Source organism: Tenrec ecaudatus, chromosome 4 (assembly GCF_050624435.1).
Source record: "Tenrec ecaudatus isolate mTenEca1 chromosome 4, mTenEca1.hap1, whole genome shotgun sequence".
NCBI lineage: Eukaryota > Metazoa > Chordata > Mammalia > Afrosoricida > Tenrecidae > Tenrec > Tenrec ecaudatus.
The window spans coordinates 108,669,938-108,697,874 of record NC_134533.1 but is presented as its reverse complement, the minus strand read 5'-3'; the positions used below and the strand labels follow the sequence as shown (position 1 = coordinate 108,697,874).

At 40.5% G+C, this 27,937-nt stretch overlaps 1 protein-coding gene across 3 annotated transcripts in view; it reads right to left on the bottom strand.

The window, feature by feature from the left end:
* The window catches only part of SIK2 (salt inducible kinase 2), a 125,557-nt gene that overhangs the window by 93,747 nt on the left and 3,873 nt on the right, over positions 1-27,937 (bottom strand). For all 3 annotated transcript variants that reach the window (XM_075546580.1, XM_075546577.1, XM_075546579.1), the window contains exons 2-3: positions 12,240-12,356; positions 9,079-9,142 (exon numbers count right to left, since the gene is read on the bottom strand). In XM_075546580.1, coding sequence (XP_075402695.1) covers positions 9,079-9,142; positions 12,240-12,356 — 181 coding nt within the window. The remainder of the gene's footprint in view (positions 1-9,078; positions 9,143-12,239; positions 12,357-27,937) is intronic.

The following is a 27,937-nucleotide window of genomic DNA, read 5'->3' as shown; positions in this document are numbered from 1 at the left end:
TGTAACACTTGCTAGAGCAGGACAAAGGCCCGGCTGAGAGATTATTGACAGAGGGTCAGAGAAAGGCTTGCCTGTGGGCACAGCTGAGAAGCTCTCCTGACTGAAAAACTGTCTCCTGATTAGTTCCAAATCCCAAACTGTAATTCCCTAACAAATCCCACAATGTGAGTGTGCCTGTGGGTTCTTTGTGGCCACTGCTACAAATGATCCCCTCAGCAGGGAAGTCCAGGGTGCTATGGGAGAGAGAGCTGAGGTCAGAGCTGGTGATGAGGTTGGCAATTGGAGTCTAGCTGACCTCCAGCTCACAGGAAGCAGCCTGGGGCTGCTGATCGCCACTCTTTCTTTTGGGAAGGCAGAGGAGGCCATATGCCATCCATTAAGCCATTTTCACAAAAGGTTATTGGACAGTAGCAATAAAATAAAAACATTTTGGGATGAAGAGACAGGAATTATATCAGAATAAATTAAGACTTGGCTGGGAAAGAAAAAGGGGATGGTAAGACACGAGGAGAGGTTGAGTTGTCATAAGGAGCATTCTCTATATCTAGGTTCTAAGATCCATTGCAATGACTACAGAGAACTCAGACAAAATTCATCAACAGGTGTATTCATGGAGCTGACAGGTTGTAATGCAAGTGAGAAATGACCGCGATGTGTTATTCCTGAGGACATGTTGCAGTTCTTTCAGAGCTGCCAATAAATGGCCAAAGGACATACTACTCAGCTGTAAGTCTCAACCCAAATGCATTCAGCTCAAACTGCAGGTCAGCAAACCCAGCTCCATGAATAAAGTGCCCAGAGGAATCTCACTCCACGAGCCAGCCTCCTGCACAAAAGCACTCAGCGTAACTTGCTCTGTAGGCTGGGAAGTCCACCACTGGGTTCCTGGTTCAGCTGCTTCTTTTCTGATGCTGCCATCACGTGGATCCAGTAGGTCCACTGCACAGGAACCACGGGCCCACAGGACTCCTGGCTCTTGCTGCTATTGATATCTCTCCTCCTGCTTCTTAGAGGGCTCATCTTATACACAGCAGGATGGCACTCCAGGGAACCTGTTCATAATTACTCACAGGTGAATCCTATCAGCATCTTTCCCCACCTTCTTCCCAGAGCCATGCAGGAAAAGGTCTCTAGCCACATTAAATAATTCACTATCTTTACAGACGTCTTCAGTAATTGAAATAGGAGGTGACAAAAGCCTCAATCAAGCTGATGACTATAGAAACATAAGGATTCCAACTCATTTATTCATCTATTTTATTAAGTCATTTTATTGGGGGCTCCTATAGCCCTTATAACAACTGATATACTAATTGTATCAAACATATTTGTACATATGTTGCTATCATCATTTTCAAAACATTTTCTTTCTGCTTGAGCCCTTGGTATTAGCTACTCTTTCTTCCCTCCCTCCCTCACCCTCCCGTCCTGTGAATCCCTAATAAATTATAAATTATTCTTATTTTCATATCTTACACCATCTGCTGTCTCCTTTCATTCATGTTTCAGTTGTTCGTCCCCCTGGGACGAACCAAGAAGGAAAAAGAGAGAGCGAGGGACTAGACCCCATACCGGCACACCAAGCCCTGAGGATGACAGCCCTGCACAGAGCTCCTAAGGCACAGAGAGGACTGTAAGGCCGACGACAGCCTGAAGCACAATGTCTCCTCGATGGAACATATGGCAACAGAGGACAATACTGGGGCCGCTCAGCAGGGAGTGAGTCCATTCTGACCACCCCCACAATGGAGCAAACCAAGAAGGGAACATAACAGACGAGCAATAGCAGCAAAGAAAAACCACAAAATCCAAGGAGCCCCAAAATAGACTTCAGGCTAGGATGGGCAGTTCCTAGAATTCCCCCCACAGGCCTGGTAGAAAGATAGTCATAAAGGTCAGTGGACAGACCTGGAATTATGTATGCTTTTTGTTTTTTCTCTTTTTATTCAATCTTTTGTTTTGTCTCTGTTACTGTTGTTTTGTCCACCAACATAAGATAGGCATGGGAAGCAAGCCAGAGGAGAAACCAATGGGACCGGTGGTTCCAGAGGTGCCTCAGGAGAGGAGGAGGCAAGGGAAAGTGGTGGTGAGCAAACAACACCATAGATGGGGGAATGACTAGGGAATTAAAAGCAACAATGAGGAGGACGCAGAGATTCTGATGCTGTTGGAACAACAGCAATCTAGCTAAGAGGAATTACTAAGAGGCAAAAGAAGGGTCAATATGATGATGGGGCAGGAGAAAGGTAATAGGAAACAGAAGAAAGATGTAGGAAGCAAAGGTTTGGACAGAGGTATAAACGTAGGTGTGTACCTATGTAAATATATTAATTCATAAAAACAGAGGTATTGGCTTATGTACATAATTTATATGACAATATACTGAGAAAGTCAACAGACTTTGGGCCTCTGCTCAAGCCTTCCCTCAACACAAGAACACTTCGTTCTAACAACCTAGCATTCTGTAATGCTCACCCTCCCTATACTATCTCTGAAGACAAAACGGGTGCAAAAGCAAATGTGGTGAAGAAAGCTGACGGTGCCCAGCTATCAAAAGATAAAGCATCTGGGGTCTTGAAGTTAAATAAGTGGCAGAGAAGCAACAACCCCACATAGAAGAACACCAGCTGGTGCAATAATAAAGTTTCAGTGGGATCAGGTAACAGGAACCAGAAGACCCAAAACAACAACAACAAAAACATATTGTTGAGAGAATGAGGATGTCAGAGGAGAAACCCAAAACCCATGTCAAGACAATAAGACATCCCCTCACAGAAGGGTCACAAGGAGGGGATGAGTCAATCAGCGTGCAGTACAGCACTGATGAACTACATATTACTCTGGTTCTTTGCCCACTATCATGACCCCAGTCCAGCCTTTCAGTTCTGGCTAGACCAGAGCCTGTGCAGATACAAAACAGAGCTCACAACACATGAAATTCAGGTCAGATAAACCTCTCAGCTACAGAAATGGGAGTAGCGATTCCAGGAGGGTAGAGGGAAGCTGGGAGGAAGAGGGGAGGAAGGGGGAACCGATCGCAATGATTGACGCATATTATTCCCCCATCCCCGGGGGATGAACAACAGAAACTTGGGTGAAGGGAGATACCAGTGGGTTTAAGATATGAAAACAATAATAATTTATAATTTATCAAGGGGTCACTAGTGTGGAAAAGAGGTTGAGAGGGTATCAGAGGAGCTGACACCAAGGGCTCAAATAGAAAGTAAATGTGTAGAAAATGATGATGGCAACATATGTACAATTATGCTAGATACAATGGATATATAGAATGCTATAAGATCTGAAAAAAAAAGATCTGTAAGAGCCCCCAATAAATGATTTCAAATTTAAAAAAAAGTATACAAGTAAAACCAAGAAAAGAATCAATGGAAAAGTGATTAAAATGAATAAGCCCTGGATGTACAAGTCTTTGTAATATATTTAAACCATTGAATTGTACAGGACATAAATTATATGTCAATAAAACTGTTAAAGAAAAAAAAAGTTTTTGAGGGGGAAAAAAAGCCTTTGAGTTCAAAATTCACTTAAAATCTTAAACACACAGTTTTTACTGCTTGATTAATGCTCCTTAGGCTCTGTCTTCTCTCCCCACCTCCCCTTTACGCTCTTCATGACCCTCATGATAGGAGTTGACAGGCCACCAGACTGTTCCTTGCTCGTATCTGCATGCCCCTATGTCTTTTCTTCCCTATGTATTTCACATTTTATCAACAAGTTTTTGGTTTTGCCTGTTTTGATCTATGTTTTCTGCCATGAATCCCACCCCTTCTTGGTCGGATTCCTTACCCTAATCTTTCTTGGTCACCCATCACTTTCTTTTCTGTCTCAATCTTGGCAAGGCACCCACCTCTCCCCACCTGCACTGACTACACTGATCATGAAACAGGATTAAAACTACAGGCGTGTCAGAGAGTGTGCACATGTTAAAACAGCTTGGAAGCCTGGGGCAGTGTGGGCAAGTTTACTTATACTGAGAAATTATGGGTAGGTGGTATTTAAGAGCCAAAGGTAAAAAAGCATAGGAACTAAATTAAGCAACAATCCCTTTACAGCTAACAGTTCATATTTATTCCATAATGGCATTCTGAACTTGGTAACGACAGGCATTTCAGAGAATAAAGATAAGCAACTTGATCGTGTTTGCGTCTTAGAAAGGCAGGTCTGGAGGCAGAGTCAAACAGGATAGAGCGCCCATGACTGCACAAAAAGAAAAGCTCTCCCAAGAGCCCTGACCCGAGGCAGCAGCGGTGGGGATCAAGGCAAGAGACCTGATGACACGCGTGTCACGGCGAGGACTGACTGCTCACGGTAAGCTGGCGTGTGACTCTATTCCACGCGAGAGAAGACAACGGCAACCTGTCCCTGGAATGGGGACAGCCTGGGACAGCCTGACGGGTCGCTGTGACTCAGAATGGACTCACAGGTGCCCAACACCAACATGCACAGAAAGGGACTTCTTGCAGAGGTATTTAGGGAGGCAGAATGGACAGGGTTTATGAAAGGAAGATGATGGGAAAAAACCCAGCCAGGTTCCTAGCTGAGATGGCTTTGTGCACGATGAGGCCAAATCAAGAAAAGGGACAGCCTGTTTTGTGAGAACAGATCATGAGTTCTGTTGGGTTATATGCTTGCTGTATGACAAAGTCAGAGAAAGTACAAACAAATTCCTTTTCATTGAGATTCTGCCGTTCTAAACAGACTATCCATAATCGGTTTCTGCGGTTCTTCGGGGCTTAAGCAATTACCTGAAGCAGAGTAGGCAATTCACCTTCCACTTTCTCTACCTACATCAGTCTTCCTCACAGAACCTACATTTCACATCTACCCTAGATAACTGCATCAGAAATAAATTTTACACTCTAAAACCCCCGAGTTATGTTTCAATTTCACAAGACAATGCAATATAAATGTATTATCAAAGGTCTCAGCAAGAAGAACCATTTAGAATATTCCATTTTCATCAACATGACAGCTAGCGTGTAATAGCCATTTCTAGTTTACTTATAAAAACTACATGCTGAAGTTTTAAAAATACACCAGTGGGTAAAGTCCTAAAGAAAACAGTTAGCGAGTGATCCTTTCCTCTTTAGGCTTTTTATCTAAATTCACATTCCTAAGAAAAGCTTCAAAGAAAATTTCCACTCTAAAACCAATCTTTAGAAACAGAAGATAATCCCCTCTTCCTCTCTCTCCCTCCCCCTTCCCTTTCTCTCTCTCTCACACGCGCAAACACACACACACACACACACACAAATTATGCTCAGAACATTATCTCCCAAAGAGTAGGGAGGAGAGGGAAGAAGGAACAATTGAGTAATCATAAAGGTTGGACACTGTTAGGTGCTTTACAACTCTATACACAGGAAAGTTCAGTAGATACACTGTTCTTTTTCCAATCTTAAAAATCCTTCTCTTACCAACTGCCAAGAACAAGGGTAAATCTTCATGTTTTCTGACATACCAATGGCGTCTGACCCAGACGTCCACTCCTTCCTGCTAAGAACTCTCTCCCCTCGTTTCCAGAACACTGTATTCTGTTTTCCATTGTTATCGCTGGTCCTATGCTGATTTCTCCACTTTTCCCAACCTTTTAATGCTTATGTTGGTCACACCTAGGTCTTTTCCTAATGATATGCACTACTCAAGTGGTTTCAATCTGTCAAGAAATCTTACTGATTCTACCTTCAAAATGCATTCTTGATCCGACCAGTTATCATTCCCTGCATAGCAGGGTCCCTGCTCTGAGTCCTTATTACCTCTCACTGAGACGACTGCCACAGAATCCTACTTTGTGTCCCACCTCCACTCTTGCTAAAAAGCTATAATCTACTTGCAACACTGGAGCCAGGGTAATGCTTTAAAAATATTAAATTAGGTCCCGTCACATCTCTGTTCAAACCCCTCTTAATAGTTCCAAAGTAATTCTATCCAAGGTAACAGCCAAAAAGACCTTCCAATGGTCTTCTCCCAAATTCCTGCCTTCCGTTTACCTTTCTGATCTCATCTGCTACTAGTCTTCTTCCTAATTCACTTGCTTGCTTTTCTCCAGCTACACTGGCCCTCCTACTATAAGCTAAGCATGTCAAGCCCATTGTTGCTTCAGGGTCTTTGCACTTCCTCTCCACTCTCTCTTGACAGGTGAGTCGGAACGGACTCAATGGTAGTGGATTGTGTGACTAGGCCATCTCTTTACCCCACATCTACATGACCATGCTGTGCAGTCATGAAACCAAGAAGCTCAAGGGTCCCAAATCATGACCACCACACAAAGCACACTACAATCAACTTGTCAAAATCAGTGTTAAGTAGAAACTATTAACGCCAGAGAAAAGGGCACAAGGTATGCAAAGGAAAAAAGAAGAAGAAGGGATGGCTTCTCGGCCTTTTGGCTAAGATCAAGTGTAGAAGAAGAAGGGAAAACACAACAGCAGCCTCCTTGTCCACAGATACGATGTGAAGGAGAACAGGGGAGCAACAGCCTTCAGGAAGAATACTGTCAATCTTGAATTCTATAGCCAATGAAAGCATCTTTTTAAAATGAAGGCAAAATAAAATTGTAGATTTTATTGTAGATACATAAAACTGAAGATACATAAAATTATAGATACATAAAATTGAAGAGTTTATCATCAGTAGATCCACACTGGAAAATGTTTCAGGCAAAAAGAAAATGACAGCAGATGAAAAAGTCTTGAAAATGAAGATAGCAACAAATGTACAAATGTGCTTGACACAATGGATGGATGTATAGATTGTGATAAGAATTGTATGAGCCCCCAATAAAATGACTTTTAAAAAAAAGAAAATATGCATTCATACAAGGAATACAATAACAGCAACTACCTCGTAAATAGAATTTTTTGCTTAATAGTAAAATCTTTTTAAAAGGTAATTTAAATAAAAATAATAGAACTGTATTTAGAAAATACATTCTTATAGCTCTCATAAAATAGGTAAACTGTATGAGATGGGCATAAAGGCCAGGAAGGGCAAGATGAAAAGAACAATTACAATAAGGTTCTTACTGAAAAACAAAACAAAAACTCACTGCCACTGAGATGTTTCCGACTCATGGAGACCTTATGGTTTCTACTATGTGCTAGTCACTGAGCATTACTTGAAGGTTGACTGTGGTAAGTGAAATATCTGTATATGAATGTCAGCAACGTAAAGCCAAAAACTGAAGCCAACTCAAATTGGTGGATGGATAAACACAATACAGCACATCCATATATTTGAATATTACTTGCAATAAAATTAAATTCTATAGATACATGCAACAAAATTAATTAATCTCAAAATAATTATACTAAGAGGAAGAAACCAGGTGAAATTACATAGGACATTATTACATTTATATAAAACTCTAGGACATACAAATTAACCTAAGTCCATTGCCATTCAGTCAATTCTGGCTGATAGCAACCCTACAGTACAGAGTAGAACTGTGCCCCAACGTTTCAAAGGTTAGAAATCCTTTAGGGAGCAGCCAGCCTCATCTGTGGTTAGAGGCCCAACACACTGCCATGATGCCACCAGGACTCCTTCAACTAATCTGTAGTGAAAAAAAACAAATCAGGGGTTCCCTGTGGAAGGGGGCTGTGCAGTGGAGGCAGAGACAGTACATTGCAACAAGTACAAAGACATTTTTGGGAGTGATGGGTATTTTGATTTGGGTGGTAGTTCAAAGATGTGCATTTAGGTGTCAAAATTTATTAAGTTGTATACCTTGAATTTGTAGAACGTATTATATATAAACTATCCTTGGTTAAATTATTCTTCCGTAAATATATATGTAAACTATACTTTAAAATTTTTAAAAATCATTTTATTGGGGCTCATACAACTCATATCACAATCCATACATACATAAATTGTGTAAAGCACACTTACACATTCGTTGCTGCCCTCATCATTCTCTAAACACTTGCTTTACACTTGGGCTCCTGCAATTAGCTCTCATTTTTCTTTTTCCCCTCCTTCCCTGCTCCCCCCTCCCTCATAAACCCTCGATAATTTATAAATTATTATTTTATCATATCTTACACAGTCCGACATCTCTTTTCACCCACTTTTCTGTTGTCTATCCCCCAGGGCGGAGGTTATATGTCGATCCTTGTAATCGGGATCTCCCTTTCTAACCACCATCCCTCCTCCCATAAACTATTCTTTAATGAAGCTATCCAATGAACAATGTTAGATTTATATTTAGGTTAAGAATAAACGTGCTTAGACTACCTACAGTGTTCTGGCTCCATGGAGAAGACACACACACACACACACACACACTCAGAGATAAATACTAGAACCAATACATTATCTATAACTTATAAGAATTAGAGTATGTCATAGAGCCCAATTAATCAAATACAGAAATAGAGATAAAGGAACTGCATGTCTAAAGGTCTTCTTCACAGCCAGCAAATCACTGCTAAATTGCAATACCCAAAGGACCACGTTTATGTTTGTCACGACGCCCCAAAAGAGCCCTGGTGGCCCAGCACCACAGCACTCGCCTATTCACCAACAGGTCAGCAGGTTAAACCCAACAGCTATTCTGAGGAGAAAGAGGTGGCAGTGCGCATCTAGGAAGACGTACCGTCTTACGAACTATGTGGCAGCTCTACTCTGCTCTAGGGGTTATTATGAGTCATAACAGACTCAACAGCAGTTGGTTTGTTTTTGTTTTGGGTTTTGTTACATTCATGCCTGGTACAATGCCTGGGACACAGAAACCCAATAAATATTTGTTCCCCTCACAGATGAGAAAATTAAGAAGTGTCTTAACCATCACATATATAAGAATATAAGAATCAACTATCTTCCACATTTAGCTCATTTTAGATCTACCGTAGATACTCCAGTATAAGCCGACCCGAGTATCAGCCGAGGCACCTAATTTAACCACAAAAACTGCATTAAAAATGTGCTGGAAGACTCGGCTTATACACGGGTACATATGGCATATGTTTTAATACTTGAATGCTGAGAAATAGCTAACCCACGCTACCAATTCTTAAACAAGCAGGACACTGAAGAGAAATTTTTAAAACTTACCAAATATTTCTCCATTTTTGGCATATTCTGTAACAAGGTACAACATACTTTTGGTCTCCATTACCTATTGATAAATAGGTCCATATTAGTCTGGCAGAGAAGGATTGTAGTTTACCACAATATTCAATATATTAAAAAAAGAATCAAAATGACCAATAATTCAAATGGCAGATAAACGGACAAGCCCACACTATCTTTAGGCTAACATTTTTGTGAAAAAGTAGATCCTTGCTATTCTAAGCGTAGTCAATGCACCACTGCTCGGGAGCCTGTGAGAAATGCATCATCTCAGGCCTCAGCCTGCCTCCCTGAGTCATAATTTACATTTTATCAAGATCCCCTGTGGTTCCACTGTTATTAGGTCTTGCTGAGTTGGCTTTGGCTCACAGTGACCTCGTGCACAACAGAACAAAGTAATGCCAGTCCTGTGCCACCCTCACAATCTCTGCAATGCTGGGGCCTACTGTTGGAGCCACTGTATCGATTCATCTGTGGAGGGTCTTCCTCTTCTTTGCTGACCCTCCACTTTCCCAAGCAGGAGCTCCGCCTCCAGGGACTGGTCCCGCCTGAGAACATGGGACAAAGTCTTGACAGCCTCACTTCTGGTTGTATTTTCTTCCAGCGCACACGTGTTCATTCTTCTGGAAGTCCGAAGTGTATTCAATATTCTTTATCCACATCATAATGCAAATGTATCCATTCTTCTTCCCAGTCTTCCTCTTTCATTGTCGTTCAGCCTAAGAGGTGTTAGAAAGTAACCTGGCTTCTGGCAGGCCCACCTTAGCTCCCAAAGTCACATCTTTGCTCTTTAGCGCACTGAAGAGCTCTTTTGTAGATTTTCCCAATCCAATATGTTGTTCAGTTTCTTGGCTGAACCTCACAGAGGTGCTGACTTTGGGTACATTTAAGTCTGAGAAGCACAAATATGCAGAACAGGAGTCTTGAAGATCATCTTTCAACACCCTTCACCAGCTCTTACAGTCCTGCACTATCAAGGCAGAGCTTGAGTAAGAAAAGAACAATCAAATCACAGAGCTGTTTATCTAGCCTGTAACTTGGCCAATCTGACACAGTGTGATATTCCTCCTACAATACTTTAAAACTGTTACACAATGCTCTACTTTTTAAATGTTGCTAAAAATTTCTTCATGGCCCTACTGTTGCACACTTTTAAAAAAATTACTTTTTCCCCGAGGTTCAGAAAGAGTGTCATTGTCACAATTTTGATCTTTCAAATTACACAGAAAAGGGTGATTTAGAAAGGTCACAAATTTACAGGTTTGATGGGAAGATTTTTAGACTGCTTCTCCGTGCTACCCTTCTGATCTTTCTTTCTTGCTCTTTTCACAGATGACGAAAACGTGTGCTGTGGAGCGGCGACTCCGGGAGTCTGAGCAGACCTGGGTCCGCAGGGTTTTCAAAGGCTGATTTGTTGCCGATGCAGATCACCAAGTCTTTCTTCCAAGGCCCCTCTAACAAGTGCTGATTATGTGACATTTCAGCAAAAAGCGAATTTTACTATTAAAATAGAGGTTTAGAATTATTCCCATCAGGCTAGAAAACTAACAGCCTACGCAAAATGTGGGCCTACACAAGCCAAATAGAAAATCGGCTTTAACTGATTATTTAGATCAAATAAAGAGAATTATCGTGTGAATCATGGTAGCTGCATCTTCACTTTGACTTACAGTTTCATAGAAACTCCTAAAAATACAATTCATTTCTTATATCTTCTTGAGTAATTGGAAAAACAAAACGAGCTTCAAGACAGAAAGACTAGGATATAAATTTGACCTACGAAACCCTGGGTAATTTAGAGCCTTAGGAAAGGCTTTGAGTGGCATAACATAAACTTCCTCCTTAGCTGGTATATCATAAGCTTTTAGTTCTTTTGAATTATAAAAATCTATTGATAACAGTTGTTTAGCCAAGTGTGTATGTTCCCATTAGGCATGCATATGTGTGTGCACAGGGAGGCGGGCCTTAAAAAATTCATGGAAAAACTCCATCTTTTTAATTCCATTTTCCCACAAACTTCTGAAGCTCATCCACGCCCCCATGACCTGCTGTATATATGTACATACTCACAACACAAATTACATGCATGTGCCATTGTATAAATACATTTTATCTCTTATAAAATGCACACAAAGACAAATTCAAACACAAGGTAAAGTTCTAATATTTTCTTCTTATATCCTAGGACACCTATGTTAACTCATTGGGGACCCATATGATAACATACTGAAAGTCTGGATCCAGAGGGAGAAAAATTAGGCCTAGATTTGCAGGCCAACTCAGTGGTGTAATTACTTCTGCTATCATTTACCTTGTGATAGGCTTGGCTTGCAAAACTACTGGGATGTTACCAGTAGGGTGTCACATGCTGATGCAATCAGAAGCCAGCACACTCTGGGGTGCACATGTCCTATTTCGGAGATCAGGCTCATAGGCCAGCACCCTGAAACATCTCGGTTTTTATAGTCTTCCAGCATGAAAATGCTGCATGCTGCACCTTAATAGCATTTTGCATTAAAAAGACTATGATTTTAAGATAAAGTACTCTTCAGAAAGTTGACACAATCCTCCCTTTGAGTCTATGGCTCATCCTCGCCATGGTGATTTGTTTTACAGGAGTTGTGTCTCAGGAACACTGACATGGACAGGCCCAAACCGTGGCTTGTTGGCCTGACCTGATAAAAATGCAGGGCACAAAATACCAGATCTGGGGCTAGGTTTTAAAAATGTTAGTAATACACTAACATTTTAGCCTTTACATTTCATAAAACATAAACAATACTCTCTCTCTTTTTTTTTTAAAATGAACAAAAGATCGCACCATCACCAACATCCAGCAGGGTTAGGCAGGGGAGCAAAATTTCACAAATGAAAACATTTTAAATAAGTAATTTCGAGAATCAGACAATTCAAAATTAAATAGTTGGTTTCCTAATATTATTATTGAAAGATAAGACAGAAAAAAAAACCAGAAAAAAAATTTAAAAAAAAGAAAGATAAGACAGAAAAATGGGTGTGTTTTTTAGCTTCATAATAACACCCTTATCCTTGGCTGGCAGATAAACACGCGTCCAGCAGGGAGACGAGGTGCTGAAACCCGACGGCTGCGGAGAGAGGCACGGAGGGGTGTGAGGCAGGCATACCTGATAGAGTTTGATGATGTGAGGGTGGTTTAGCAATTTCATTATGTGTACTTCTCGGTAGATCTTATCAAGGTTCACTGCATCCAGCTGAGATTTATCTATTATTTTTATCGCCACCTGCATCCCAGAACACACACCAAAAAGATACAGTGAGTTTATAATAAGTAATACTTTCCAATTATGAATCTTTTTAATAAATGAAAGTTGAGGCGTCACCTGTGACAATGAGAGATTCAGTTTTTACTCATTCACTCATCAGTTCAACGTCTCTCTCTTAAACACCCACCAGTATAAGGTGCTACAGTAGTTTTTGTTGGAAATGTCTTTAATGTACACATTATGAAGAAGCCTCTGTTAAAGGCTTTTAATAAGGCACACTTCTCTTTCACTATAACTACAGGCCTGTTTGCTTCGTTAATAATCTCAGCGGTTTCAATGAAAATTCCCATCCCATGGCAAGCAAATGATTAGTCAATTAGGAGACAGATAGGAAGGTCTTTGCTAGTGTATTGGAACACCACTGTTTCCAGAAAAGCAAATGCTATGCAACAAAGCATACAGACATTCCTTTCTGGGAAAAGGCTGAATATAAAGTATTAAAACCCATCTCTGTGAGAAAAAGATTAATTAAATTTCATTCTGAAAACCTCAAAGTACAAAACAAATAGTTAAAACATGGTTTAACTCTCTTAAAACATTCTAATTTCAGAAAATGAAGCTTATTCCTATCACATTTACATAAGAACCCAAACTACTCCAAGGTTATTAACTTAAAGGAATTGTATTTGAAGGTGAATAATTAGTCAGTATCAACAGTCACTTTTCCTCATGCAACTAGAGAACTTTTTATTTTTTAATAAGTAGCTATTTGGTTAGGAGAATAAACAGTCTGATTTAAATAAAATTTCATACAATTAGGAATCATTCAAATTTAGTACATTCTGAGGAAACGCTTAGATGTAATTCGCATTCTACCTATCTTAATAAATGAAGACTTCTGAACATCATTTAGCCTAATGCTTTTGCTTCAAGATATATTTTAGCATCAATTATTCTAAGCGCTGAAATATAGTTCAGTGTCCTAAAAGGTATCCAAGAAACACACGATCAATTTGTTAATTCACTTCGTTCCCTTGGTGTCTTGTCTCTGCAGGTCATTTGTCGTCTTTCCTACTGGTCATTCTGGCTGCTGCCATTCTCTCCTAAAGCTCTGGTGGGGCAGTTTATTTCATACCTGTCCCTATGTCTGGCCTACTGTCTATGCTTGTTTGCCCCGTTACCTGGTCTGAATTAATTGCCACCCACAGACGGACTCAGGCTTCCCAGGGGGAATCTGATAACCAAGTATAATGTGTAAAATTAGATTTATGTGGCTAGGAAGAAAGGGAGCAGGTTCCTTTCCTAGGCAATAAAGTGTAATGGCTTTGAGATAGTGATCTTCATTATGCTCGCTGGTGTTTTATTCATCTCCATATTGAAAATACTCTAAAAAGGTAAGGTGTTGAACTCTGATGGCTAGATAAGCAGACCGACTGATACTATACTTGCTATGAGGGCCATTATCCAGCCGCCACCTCAAATAGAAACACACTTAAAAAGGCTCCCCAATCCCCATTACGAGTATAGCAGAATACAGTAAGTTATTTCCAGTAATTATGGATAAAAGCTGCCATATAAAAAGCATGTGTGTACAATAATTTCCTCAAGAAGGCAGCCTGGGGTCTCATAAACATTTTTCCGAAGATGTCTTCCCCTACAACTTCTAGCACAAGCCTCAACATCAGTCCCACATTGGAAGCTTTGACGGAATCCTGGTGACATAATGGGTTCTATGTTGGGCTGCAAACCGTAAGGCTAGCAGTTTGAACCCACTAACTGCTCCCAGGGAGAAAGGTGAGGCTTTCTGCTCTCACACTGCCTTTGAAACCCCTAGGGGCAGATCTACCCTGTCTACAGGGTCACTATGAGTCATAATCGACTTGATGACAGTGAGTTTAGTTTTAGTATCAAAAGCTTTTATACTACGCTGCATCACAATCATCTAGCAAACAGTAGGAAAGGAGAGAATCACAGCTTTTAAAATCTCAGTAGGGTTACTGGCAGTAAGAACAATTTTTATGGATTATATATAATAATTTGACCATCATAATTAATGTTAAAAATAAGGTTTGAATTCTAAAAGTGAATTAAAGGTATTATCAAGAGATATCTCCTTTCAAATTCTTTTGGTATCTTGGCCTGAAAACAATAATAAAAGAATGGAATAATTTCATAATAATCACCGCACCCAGAAGGAAGCTGAAGCAAAGGAAGGAGGAAGAACGGAGCGGAGCACACTTGGGCCCACCAAGCTCAGAGGACGATAGCCCGGCTCGGAGGGCCCAACGTACAGAGAGGACCATATAGCCGGCCCCACAGTGAGATGAGACATCCTGCACTGATCCATGGCCCTACAAGGGAGAGCAGCTGAGACACAGTGGGGGATGTGCGACTAAGGTGACCCCACCACACTGAGGCAAAACACTGGGGGCAAGCAATGGAGCGGTGGGGGAAGCAGAGCAAGGAGGTCCCGAGGGAGTATAAAGGTTGGACTTGGGGCCAGGACGTGGCACCCCATAAGACTCGTTCGGAAAATACTCCTAAAGATCAACAAACAGACCTTGAACTACTAACCGGCTTTTGTTTTTGTTTTTTTCTTTTCTCTTCTTTTAAATTTTGTATGTCAGTGGCTTTTTTGTTTGTTGGTGTTGCTGCCATCATCGCCATGTTCTTTTTTTTTTTTTTAATTTTAACAATTTATTGGGGCTCATACAATTCTTTTCACAGTTCATACATATACATACATCAATTGTATAAAGCACATCTGTACAGTCTTTGCCCTAATCATTTTTTTCTCTTTTCTTCTTTTACATTTTATTAGGGACTCATACAACTCTTACCACAATCCATACATATACATACATCAATTGTATAAAGCACATCCATACATTCCCTGCCCCAATCATTCTCAAGGCATTTGCTCTCCACTTAAGCCCCTTGCATCAGGTCCTCTTTTTTTTTCCCCCCTTCCTCCCCATTCCCCCCTCCCTCATGTGCCCTTGGTAATTTATACATCGTTATTTTGTCATATCTTGCCCTAACCGGAGTCTCCCTTCCCCCCTTCTCTGCTGTCCCTCTCCCAGGGAAGAGGTCACATGTGGATCCTTGTAATCAGTTCCCCCTTTCCAACCAACTCACCCTCCACTCTCCCAGCATCGTCCCTCACACCCTTGGTCCTGAAGGTATCATCCACCCTGATTTCCCTGTACCTCCAACCCTCATATGCACCAGTGTACAGCCTCTGTCCTGTCTAGCCCTGCAAGGTAGAATTCGGATCATGGTAGTTGGGGGGAGGAAGCATCCAGGATCTGGGGGAAAGCTGTGTTCTTCATCGATACTACCTCACACCCTAATTAACCCATCTCCTCTCCTAAACCCCTCTATGAGGGGATCTCCATTGGTCGACACTTGGGCCTTGGGTCTCCACTCTGCACTTCCCCCTTCATTTAATATGATATATATATATATATATACATACATACACATACATATATACATATACACATACATACACACACTTATATCTTTTTTTTTTGCATGATGCCTTATACCTCATCGCCATGTTCTTATGAGCCACTTTGGTGCTGTCAAAGCCATCCCCAAATTTATGTACATATTAATATTATCTGCAGGGCCACCTAGATAAGATAGGCTGGCTAAACAATGAGAAGAAATCACAGGACCAACGGTCTTGGAGGGACATGAGAGTGCGGGAGGTAGGGGAAGGGAGGAGGTGTTGGCCAACTTAGGGACAAGGGAACAATAGGTAGTTCAAAACCAGTGGCAGGGACAGGATGGGAGGACTGGTAGGGAGTCATCAAGGGCAAGGTAACTGAGAGGAATTACTGAAACCAGAATGAAGGCTGAACATGGTAGTGGGACAGGAGGAAAGCGTAAGGAAATAGAGGAAAGGAGTAGGAGGCAAAGGGCATACATAGAAGCCTAAATACAGACATGTACATATGTAAATATATTTATGATTATGGGGGCAATAGACCTAGGTGCATATATTTATAGGTTCAGTAGTAGGGTAGCAGGTGGACATCGGGCCTCCTCGCGCGCATTCCCTTAATACAAGAGCACCTTCCTCAGCTAAAGTCATTTCATGAAACCCACTTTCCCAACATGATCGCTGAAGACAGACGTGTGCATAAGCAAACGTGGTGAAGAAAGGTGATGGTGTCCGGTGATTAAAAGATATAGTGTCTGGGGTCTTAAAGGTTTGAAGGCAAACAAGCGGCCACCTAGCTCAGAAGCAAGAAAGCCCACAGAGAAGAAGCACACAAGCCTGTGTGAACACAAGGTGTTGAAGAGATCAGGTAGCAGACACCAAAGAACAAAAACCATCATTGTGTGATCACCTTCCTCACATAAACTCTGAAGACGAATGTGTGCATAAGTAAGTGTGGTGAAGAAGGCTGATGGTGCCCAGCTATTGAGAGATATAGCGTCTGGGGACTTAAAGGCTTGAAAGTAAACAACCGGCCATCTAGCCCAGAAGCAACAAAACCCACATGGAAGCAGCACACCAATATGTGTGATCATGAAGGGCCAAGGGGACCAGGTTTCAAGCACCAAAGGCGGGGAGGGGGGGGAATCATATCATCGTGAATCCCTGGCAGAGGGGTAGTGGGGAGATGAGTCACTCAGGGTTCAGTGTAGCAATAATGAAACTCACAACCTTCCACTTTCTCCCCCCACCTATCCCACTTCTACCTTGCAAACCTGGTTAGACCAGAGGATGCACAATGGCACAGGTAGGATCTGGAAACACAGGGAATCTAGGACAGATGAAGCCCTCAGGACCAACGGTGAAAGTGGAGATACTGGGAGGGAAGAGGGGGTAAAGGGGGAACCAATCTTGGGGATCTACATATAACCTCCTCTCTGGGGGATGGGCAACAGGAAAGTAGGTGAAGGGAGACGCTGGGCACTTTATTCAATGCCCAGTGCATGTGAGACAAGTGAAACTACTGTGGCTTCAGTAAGGCGCATGCATCTTAGTCCCCAGAGTGACATCCTTGCGCACCAAAATTTTAAAGAGGTCTTGTGCAGCAGATTGGCCTAATGCAGTATGTTATTTGATTTCTTGATTGCCGCTTCTCTGAGCACTGATTGCAGATCCAAGAAAGATGAAATCCTTGACAATTTCCATTTTGTTCCATTTATCATGGTGTTGTCTGTTGGTCCTGTTGTGGGGTTTTTGGTTTTTCCTGACACTGAGTTGTAATCTACACTGAAGGCTGCAATCCTTGATCTTCATCAGCAAGGACTTCAAGTCCTCGTTTTCAGCAGGCACGCTTGCATCATCTGCAAATCACAGGTGAGTACGAAGCCTTCCTCCAATCCTGATGCAGCATTCTTCTTCATATAACCCAGCCCAGCATACACAGGGAATGGGTGCAGTGAAGGAATATAATCCGGATGCCTACCTTTCCTGATTTTGAACCACTCACAGAACTTTGTTCTGTTCAAAGCACTGTCTCTTGATCTTTTCAAGGGTTCCACATGAACACAACGAAGTGTTCTGGAACCCTCATCCTTTTCAGTGCTATCCAGTTTGTTCTGATTCACACAGTTACATGCCTTTGCATAATCAATAAAACACAAGCAAACAACTTTCTGATATTTTCTGCTTTCAGTCAAGATCCATCTAATGTCAGCAATTATATCCTTCTTTCTACATTCTCTTCTAAACTCAGCTTGGATTTCTAGTAGTTACATGTTGATGTACTGTTAACTGCTGTTGAACAATCTCCAGCAAAACTTTACTTGCATGTGATACTAATAATCTTGATTGGTAATTTTTGCATTCTATTGGTGGGTACAAATATGGATCTCTTTCAGTCGGTTGGAATGGGTACAAATATGGATCTCTTCAGTTGTTGGCCAGGTAGTAGACTTCAAGATTTCTTGACATAAGCCAGTGAGGAAGCATCCAGCGCTTCATCAGCTTGCTGAAACATTTTAACTAGCATACCATCAATTCCTGGCACCTTGCATGTCAGTGCCCTCGGTCCAGCTCGAACCTCTTCCCTCAATACCATTCGTTCTTGGATTATATACTACCTCTTGAAATGGTTGTGCGTCAACTAGTTCTCTTTGGGACAGTCACTCTGTGTTCTCATCCATCTTCCTGCGATGCTTTCTGCATAGTTCATGCCTTGCCCATAGAATCTTTTAAATATTACATCTCGTTCTTCCAGCTTGAGAAATGTTGAGCATGCTCTTCCTTCATGGCTCCCTAACTCCAGATACTAACATATTTCATTGTAATATTTTACTTTGGCTTCTTGAATTGTCCTTTGCAATTTTCTATTCAGCTCTTTACTTCATTTAGGTTAAGTAAAAATCTGTTCCATCATTCTAAGTTTTTTTAAAAAGCAACTCACTGTCATCAAATTGATTCCAACTCAGAGACCCTGTAGGACTGGGTTTAACTGTCCCTGTGGGTTTCTGAAACTGTGCAGAGAACTTTGTCTTTCTCCTGTGAAGCGGCTGGTGGTTTCAAACTGCAGACCTTGCAGTCAGCAGGCCAATGTATAGCCACCACACCACCAGGGCTCCTCATTCTAGTGAAGTAAAAGCTGGCTTTCAATTTAGTAAACAAAAACTTTCAAATAACCAAATACTTAAATTCTCTTTGATTGTATCCTGGGCTACAGGATACACAGACTTACATGTTAGTGTATTTTGCTGTTTCAAATAATACATGCGGTGTACGTTTGGTTTCTTTTTTGGTCAAGCATCCCTCCCCATTCCTATTAAGTACATTTGTGTGCCTTTTTTTTTTTATTAACATTTTGCTGACTTCAATCGAGAGGAAGGAAACCTCATTAAATTATAAAATAAGAAAACCTAACATAACCTAAGAGTTTCACTTAAGATGATCCGATAAAAGTTTTCTCATTGAACCACGAAGCTAATGGACTATAATGAGCATCTTAAATTAATAGAAATAAGTGCTGAATTTGATTGCTTACTTTTCAGATACTTAGGGACTATCAAACTCAATCCAGGACTATGGTTTATGTCTTTATTAAACATTGTGGAAAAAAGTAACAGTTTCAGACTCTTCAAAAATGAAGCAAAAGATATGATTTATCTGTAACATGAGAGGGCTGGTAAATGAGGCCAAAATTCCCTTATAGAAATGTCACAAGGCACGCATGGTATATGCATGGGTGTGCTAGGCCGGAAGACTTCTACTTACATCATTTGTGTGTTGTTATACAAGAGGGCTTTAAGCTCATGGGAAATGAAATGAAAATAGAATGGATCCACGAGCTTCTTATAGGCCCCTTGTTTGTTATTTGGGAAAAATACACAGTTACCCCTTGTTTGTAGGGCTGCTGGCAGAAAGCACATTCTGCTTTATTTGCATGCTCCAGTTAGAGGTAGTCTGACAACTGCTAATCAGCGGATCCCTAAATGTATAATGATTCAAACTTATTTCTTGCTCTTGCAGGGGTGACGAGGTTAGCTGGTGGCCCTCCTCCGTGCAGTCATAGCAGGTTCAAGGAGGCTTCACCACATGTAATGTGAAGCTCCAGATGTGGACGCTCTTATGGAGAGCTTTAATGGGTTGGGCCCGTACATGGACCGGGTTACTTCGATTCAAGATCAGAATTCAGTCACATGGCTATGCCTAAATGCAAGGGAGGCCACGAAACAGTCCAGCTGTAGGTCCAGGAAGAAGAGTGGACTTCTGGGGATAAGCAGTAGTCTCCGCTGTGCTTATCTAAGCAACTCCTTAACAAGGGAGCTTGAGAAGCAAGTCCTCTTAAGACATACAACAACCATGACAGTGACAACTTTCAAAAGTGCACAATGCTTTGTACTTCATCATATTACTAATCAACTTCTCAACTCTGTGGAATAGATTATATGCAGTATACCCATGAATTGGTGAAACTGAGGTTCAAAGATGTTACACTGTCTACCAAAACTCTAAATGAATTAAATACCACTGCCTTTGAGCTGATTCAGACGCAGAAGCATCTCAGAGGACAGAGCAGAACTGCATCACAGGGATCCCAAGGCTGCACATCTTAAAACACAAGCAGAAAAAAAAAAAAAACCACACAAGCAGAACACTCCATCTTTCTCCTGCAGAGCAGATGGTGGGTTTGAACCTCCAACCTCCAACCTTTCAGCTAGCAGTCCAACACAGACTTTCTGACTTCACGTTCATTCAGCCTTTCCCCTGTCAATGAGTCTATTAGCCACACAATTATTGAGCACCTTTGTGTGCCAGGAATTATGTCAGGAACACAAAAATCAATGTGACCGGATTCCTATCTTCAAGGAACACCCTCAGTAAACGCTGAGCTTGAGGTAGAGGCACACGACCTGTGATGGCTTCAGTTAGGTGTTGACTTGACTTGGGCCACAATGCTCAGTGACTTGGCGGTTATATAATGATGTCATTTAGCAGATATGTAATGAAGTCATTTGGCAACATGTAATGAAGTAAATGTGAAATGATGCAGATACGCTGTATATACTCACGTATAAGCCGAGTTTTTTGGCACATTTTTAATACAGTTTTTGTTGTAAAATTAGGTGCCTCGTACAGGGAGTCCAGGGTGGACAATACCTTCAGGACCAGGGGTGTGAGGGGAGATGCTGGGAGAGTGGAGGGTGAGTGGGTTGGAAAGGGGGAACTGATTACAAGGATCCACATGTGACCTCTTCCCTGGGAGACGGACGGCAGAGAAGGGGGGGAAGGGAGACTCTGGATAGGGCAAGATATGACAAAATAACAATCTATAAATTATCAAGGGCTCATGAGGGAGGGGGGAGCGGGGAAGGAGGGGAAAAAAAAGAGGACCTGATGCAAAGGGCTTAAGTGGAGAGCAAATGCTTTGAAAATGATTAGGGCAAAGAAAGTAAGGATGTGCTTTATACAATTGATGTATGTATATATATGGATTGTGATAAGAGTTGTATGAGTCCCTAATAAAATGTAAAAAAATAAAAAAAATATTAGGTGCCTCGGCTGATATTCGGGTCGGCTTATACTCGAGTATATACGGTAGTCAAACACCAATTAAACAGCATGCTCTTTGCAACCTAACCATGTCAATAACTGGGAAGTGAATTTATCTGCAAGGAATAAATGGAAGAGAGCAAATGAAAATACCATTGAGAAAAGAAGCCTTTTCATTGTTTGCTACTGTAATTTAATGTCACGATATCCCAATTTTTTGATAATTTTGGAGCACTTCTCAAAAATCTAATTTAAATTTAGAGAATTTAAAATTTCACGTGTGGAATTTAAAGAAACCACACATACAGAAGTGGCTTTGGGGATTTCTAAAGGAAGTTACTCAAGAGCCATTCTCTAACAACAATTCAGAAGGGATTATTAACATGCATTTGCTGTCTCCGACAATATTTGTTTCCATACTCCTGACTGCTAATGCATAAAATCTTACACTGTCTTTCGAAAGCACTAAGTAGCATTATCATCACTACGCAACTAGATCTTTGGGACTGAAAAAAAAAAAGATACACTTTTGATGCTTACATATTAAACCACCAGGAGAATCAGAACCTCTATTATTAAAAAAAATTAAAAGGATTTAGTGCTCAAGTTGCTTTCTCAGAATACATAAATTAAACATGTATTTTTCATTTAAAATGATTTTTAAAACAGAATTATTTCTATTTATTTTTTAAAAACCAAAATTATTTAAATAAGAAAACAAAACAAAAAATCACCAAGATTTAATGTAACTTAAAATGATGGGCAAGATAAATTTCTAAATTAGAAATGTAGGCTGGGCGAGAAGTGTCACGATGCTTTGATAGCCATAAAAACCGAACAAACTGTGAATTTCCAAGACCATACAACAAATGATTAAAAAGAATCTACCCTAAAACCAAATCAATTAAAAAAGGGCAACCCAGTCTAAATAAATAGGCCTGATTAAATATGAGAGCAAATGAAAATACAAGCAGTTCATTTAAGACAAATGACTATCATATAAAAGCATGTATTCAAAGTAGTCAAAGAAATGCAAGTTAAAATAACCAAAAAAATTAATTTTCTTTATCAAGCTGGTAAATATATTAAAAATGAAATAGGAAATATGCGTCCTTCTTGGTAAAAAATTAATGGGTATTGCTTTTCTGAAAGTAAGATGGTATCTTGTACCAGGAGAGAATACTGTGACTATTCTGTTTATGAAATCATCCTGAAGAAATACTCAGAAGTAAGCATGAAGATGTCTGTACAGGAATACTCAATGAAATACTGGAAGTTATATTGGAAAGAGCAATAAGTAAATATTCAGCAATTGGAAATTAAGCAAATAATGTGTATGGACATTCATATGTAGGAGCAATGCTTTAGACAGGTTTTTAAAACACGGGGAAATGTTAATAACACATTAAGTAAAAAAACACCCAACAAAACACAGATTGTAAAACCCAACTATACATAGATCTTTTTTATTTCACAGATTAAATATACAAGTGAATAACTAAAAGGATATTAATTAAAATAATAACAGTGGTTATACCTCAGTCTGATGGTAAGATTCAGAATGTCAATGTTTTTCTCTGGGTTTGTAAAGCTGGGGGGGGGGGGTGCATAAAAAGCTATGCCCATTCTAGAGAACTAAAAACATAGTTCACATTTTTAATTTAAATTCATCTCTCATTTGGCTGAAAGTATTTTCGAAGTGCTTTTGAAATGAAAAATTCCTGATGGCGTTTTCAGATTTTAATAGTTTTGTTATTCTAATAATTTCAAACTGGATCCATGAACCGCTTCTCATGGAGGGATGGCGAAGGACCCCCCACAATCTGTGTGAAGCAACGTTTATATGAAAAATGCATCTCTAAAAGGTGAGGTGGCAGGCACACTGGAGAGGGAAGAGGTCGAGCTTCAAGAATGTCCGCGACCCAGTTGGCCCCACGGCAATGAATCTGCCACCAGCAGTGAGCCATAGATCAAGTGTCACGTGAATCCAAGAGGAGAGGCCTGTTTCAGTTATTTCCAAATAAATGTTTTCTTAACTGCCCGACATTGAGAGAGCACTCCCCAGTGGATTTAAAATCAGAGCATATGAAACTCGGTTAAAGTTTAAAATTTCTACAGAGTATTAAAATTTTACACAACTTTTCTTTTTGCTTGTGTCTTCCCTCCCCATCCGAAAAACAAACCAAAAAAAAAAAAACCCCAAGAAGATAATTTTGTGCGATGTTTGCAAAATTTCTAAGAAAGCATATGTATCATGACAAATGAAATTCTTATTTTAACATACAACTAAAGAACATTCACAGGCCTAGAGAGAGTATTAAAGACGAACTTTTTTAGTTAAAAAAAAAGTCAAGCTCTTTGGCTGCTGATAGTGTAGCTTCTTCTTCGTGAACTCAGAAATATCTCACAGCACAAGATGAACACAGCCTGCACAGAGGAGTCTTCAAACTTTAGTGCAGAACATAAAATTTAAACACACACAGGAGACTTATTTTAAAAAGTCAGTTCTCTTTGTCAAGAAACATTGCAAACAGGATGAATTATGCCTTTCTCTTGTTTCTACATGTGCTATAAAAATGCAATGTTGATACTTCAGCTATTTTGGAATGCTTTAAAAATTCTTACATTTTAAGGTGGTAGTTAAAGAATTATGACTAATTGTCAAGCCTCCAAAACGTGGAAAGCTCTTCTGTGAACAAAAGCAGATTTTAGAATGTCCTTGACTTCAGTTTTACATTCCAGATGCTCTGCAGGATAAGGGAAGTTGTTTAACACCTACATGCCATTGTAATCAGGCAATTTGAAGAATTCTCTTAGGGAGCTCTGGATGTCATTGTGGGTTAGGTACTGGGCTGCCAACTGCAAAGTCAGCGATTTGAGTCCACTGGTCACTCACTCCTCAGGAGAAAGAGGAGGCTGTCTGCTCCTGTAAAAAATTTTGGATTCAGAGATCTTACTTAGGGTCGACTAGGATTTTTTGGCCATAGGTTTGGGTTTTACGAAAAATCAAGATTAAATGAACAATACATTTACATATCCTTTAGCAAATCAATATAAGAGGTACTCTGTTGAGGAAAACTTAGTAAACCTGCTACATAAAAGGCCCAAGAATTGTGATGGGGATCAATTCTGGGTGGCGATATTATAGTAATTCTCTTCTTCCTTTACCTGCTTTCTAATTTTTTCAATAGTAAACATGATTTATTTGACAATAAAACTAGAAAAATATTACCCTTGTAATGGAAGGTGGATTACATCCATGCCCCAGACCAGTCCAGGGAGGGCAGTCTCCCACGAGGGCTTGCCTAGTCATGTCCTTGAAGGAGCTGACCTTACTGGGAGACAGAGAGACATGTGCCATACCTTGACTGCCTTGGGGAGGTCCCTAGTCCAATCATGTTAACTCCTCTGTCCAGCATAATGCACATGCCCCCCTCATGTGCGTTTTCCTGCTTTAATAATCCTACCTGTAACTATGATGCATTGATCTGAGGCCAATCATGCATTTGTTAAGGTTCCTTTGACTTCCCATGTCCTTGTGAAAGCTCTGTATGTCACCCTTGGTGGCATAGTGGGTAGAGTGAGGCTGCTACCATACGGCTGCCAGACGGGGCATTGCACTCCTGCAAAGAGTTATGGTCTCAGAGACTCACCAAGGCTGTTCTACCCTGTCTTATGGGGTCGCTAGGAGCCAGCATTAACTCAGCAGTGATTTTTGAGTTCTAAGTGTATCAGTAAAGCCTTGGACATCATGATGTTCTCGTTCTGATGGTCTGCCTCAGCTGAATGATATGCCTTTGCCTTTTCTACGTCCCATTTAAGACTTAATAAATTTTCTCTTAAAAAAATAGCTAAAGGGTGAACAAGTAAAGGTGGTGAAGAAAGCTGATGGTGCCCAGCTATCAAAAGAGATAGTGTCTGGGGTCTTAAAGGCTTGAAGGTGAACAAGCAGCCATCTAGCTCAGAAGCAACAAAGCCCACATGGAAGAAGCACACCAGCCTGTGCGATCACGAGGTGCTAAAGGGACCAGGTATAAGGCATCATGCAAAAAAAAAAATATATATATATATATATTATACACACACACACACACAAACACACACACACACACCATAGTGAATGAAGGGGGAAGTGCAGAGTGGAGACCCAAAGCTCATTTGTCGGCCACTGGAGATCCCCTCACAGAAGGGTTTAGGAGAGGAGATGGGTCAATCAGGGTGCGATGTAGTACTGATGAAGAACACAGCTTTCCCCCAGATCCTGGATGCTTCCTCCCCCCAAATACCATGATCCGAATTCTACCTTGCAGGACTGGATAGGGCAGAGGTTGTACACTGGTGCATATGGGAGCTAGAGGCACAGGGAATCCAGGGTGGATGATACCTTCAGGACCAGGGGTATGAGGGGCGATGCTGGGAGAGTAGAGGGTGAGTGGGTTGGAAAGGGGGAACTGATTACAAGGATCCACATGTAACCTCCTCCCTGGGAGATGGACGGCAGAGAAGGGGGAGAAGGAAGATTCCGGATAGGGCAAGATATGACAAAACAACAATCTATAAATTATTAAGGGCACATGAGGGAGGGGGGAGTAGAGAGGGAGGGGAAAAAAAAAGAGGACCTGATGCAAAGGGCTTAAGTGGAGAGCAAATGCTTTGAAAATGATTAGGGCAAAGAAAGTACGGATGTGCTTTATACAATTGATGTATGTATATGTATGGATTGTGATAAGAGTTGTATGAGCCCCTAATAAAATGTAAAAAAAAAAGTTTAAAAAAAATAGCTAACGGGAGAGGGAGAGTAAAAAGAGGAGATGATACTAAGGGCTTAAATACAATGTAAATGTTTAGAAAATTCTGACGGCAACATATGTACAAATGTGCTTGATACCATATGTATGCGTTATTATTGGAGCTGTAAGAGCCCCCAATAATATGATCTTAAAATTTTTTCAATAAAAAGGAAAAAAATAACTAAAATTTATTGTGATACTGATTACACAACTCTTTTTAATATGTTAAAACTAATGAATTGTATTGTGTGTGAATTATATGTCAATAAAACAAGACAAAACAAAAAATATACATTACTCTTTAGTATAAAAATACTACTTTCACACTTAAGTTTCCTTTTTAGGAATTTACCCCCCAACCCTATTCCTTCAAAATATTAAAAAATCAGATAGAGTTATATACACAAACGTGTTCATGTAAATATTATCTGTTATAAGTGAAAACTGGAAAATATTTAATATTCATTCAATTAAATAGAATTCATTCACCAATGGAAACTCACAATTATAAACAATTTATAAAATAGACATAAGCAAAATGCAGAGGCTATAATGGTATGTGGAAATGATAATGTACTATATATACAGAGGTGCTTCAAAAAGCTCATGAAAAATTCCATTACCTTTGAATTCAAATTTTTCCACAAACTTTTTGTGAACCAAAAAAGACCCTGAACCCCAAACCAAATCCACTCCCAACAAATCAATTCAGGTTCACAGTGGCCCTATATAGGGTTTCTGAGGCTGTGAATCTTTACAGGAATAGACAGCCTCCTCTTTCTCCAGAGGTGCAACTGCCCTGCCTGAAGCCCTGCCCTGTGGTTGACAGCCCAACCCTAACCTGCCTGGGTCACCTGAACTCCTAGAGGAAAAGACATCTGAATATTAATCATCGTTTATTCTCACTGGTGTAGGGATTATGAATGACCATTCTTTAAGGAACACAGGGGGGCCCTGGGATACACTGGATTGCTAATCCTAAAGTCAGGGATTCAAACCTACCAGCTCTCCTCAGGAGAAAGATCAGGCTGTGTGCCCCCGTAAAGATTTCTCAAAAAATTAAAAACGGAAAACCTCACTGCCAATTCATTGGGACCCTCCAGACAGAGAACTGCCCTAATCCTTATGAGAGTAGAAAGCCTCATTTTCACAGTGTCAGAAATCCTGCAAAGGGTTGCTATGAGCTGGAATTGACTTCATGGCAGTGAGTTTGGTTTTGGGGGTTTTATACTCTTCTATACACTCTACATTTTCTACTTAAGGCCATGTTTCCTTAATAATTTGGAAAAAGAATTAAAGGCTTCTCTGGAATTTTACTTGAAAGACTGAAACAAAACAAAAGCCAATGATACAAACTCAGAACTAGCTTTGCAATTAGCTAGGAGCAAGCCTCCGTTGCTAGTCAAGTGTTAACAGAAAGGAACACTACTCAAGGACACTCACTGAATGGCAAACCAACAACCACTACGGCCTAAAATAGTTTCAACAGCCCAAATGCTATGATTCCTTCTCATTATGTTAATTTTATAAAATTAGCTTCTTTAATTCATAAATCACAAGCCCGTACTACAAAGCTTTTTATTAAATATTCTATTAGCAAACTGGATTCTACCACCATCTGCCTTCTCTTTTGTGTGCAAAATTAACATAGAGATCTGATATAAGAACATTGCTTCAGCGTAGCAATGATTTAACATACAACTCTCCTCTAGTTCTTAAATGCTTCCCTTCCCCCCCCACCCCAATATCATGATCCCAATTCTACCTTACAAATCTGGCTAGACCAGAGGATATACACTGGTACAGATAGGAACTGG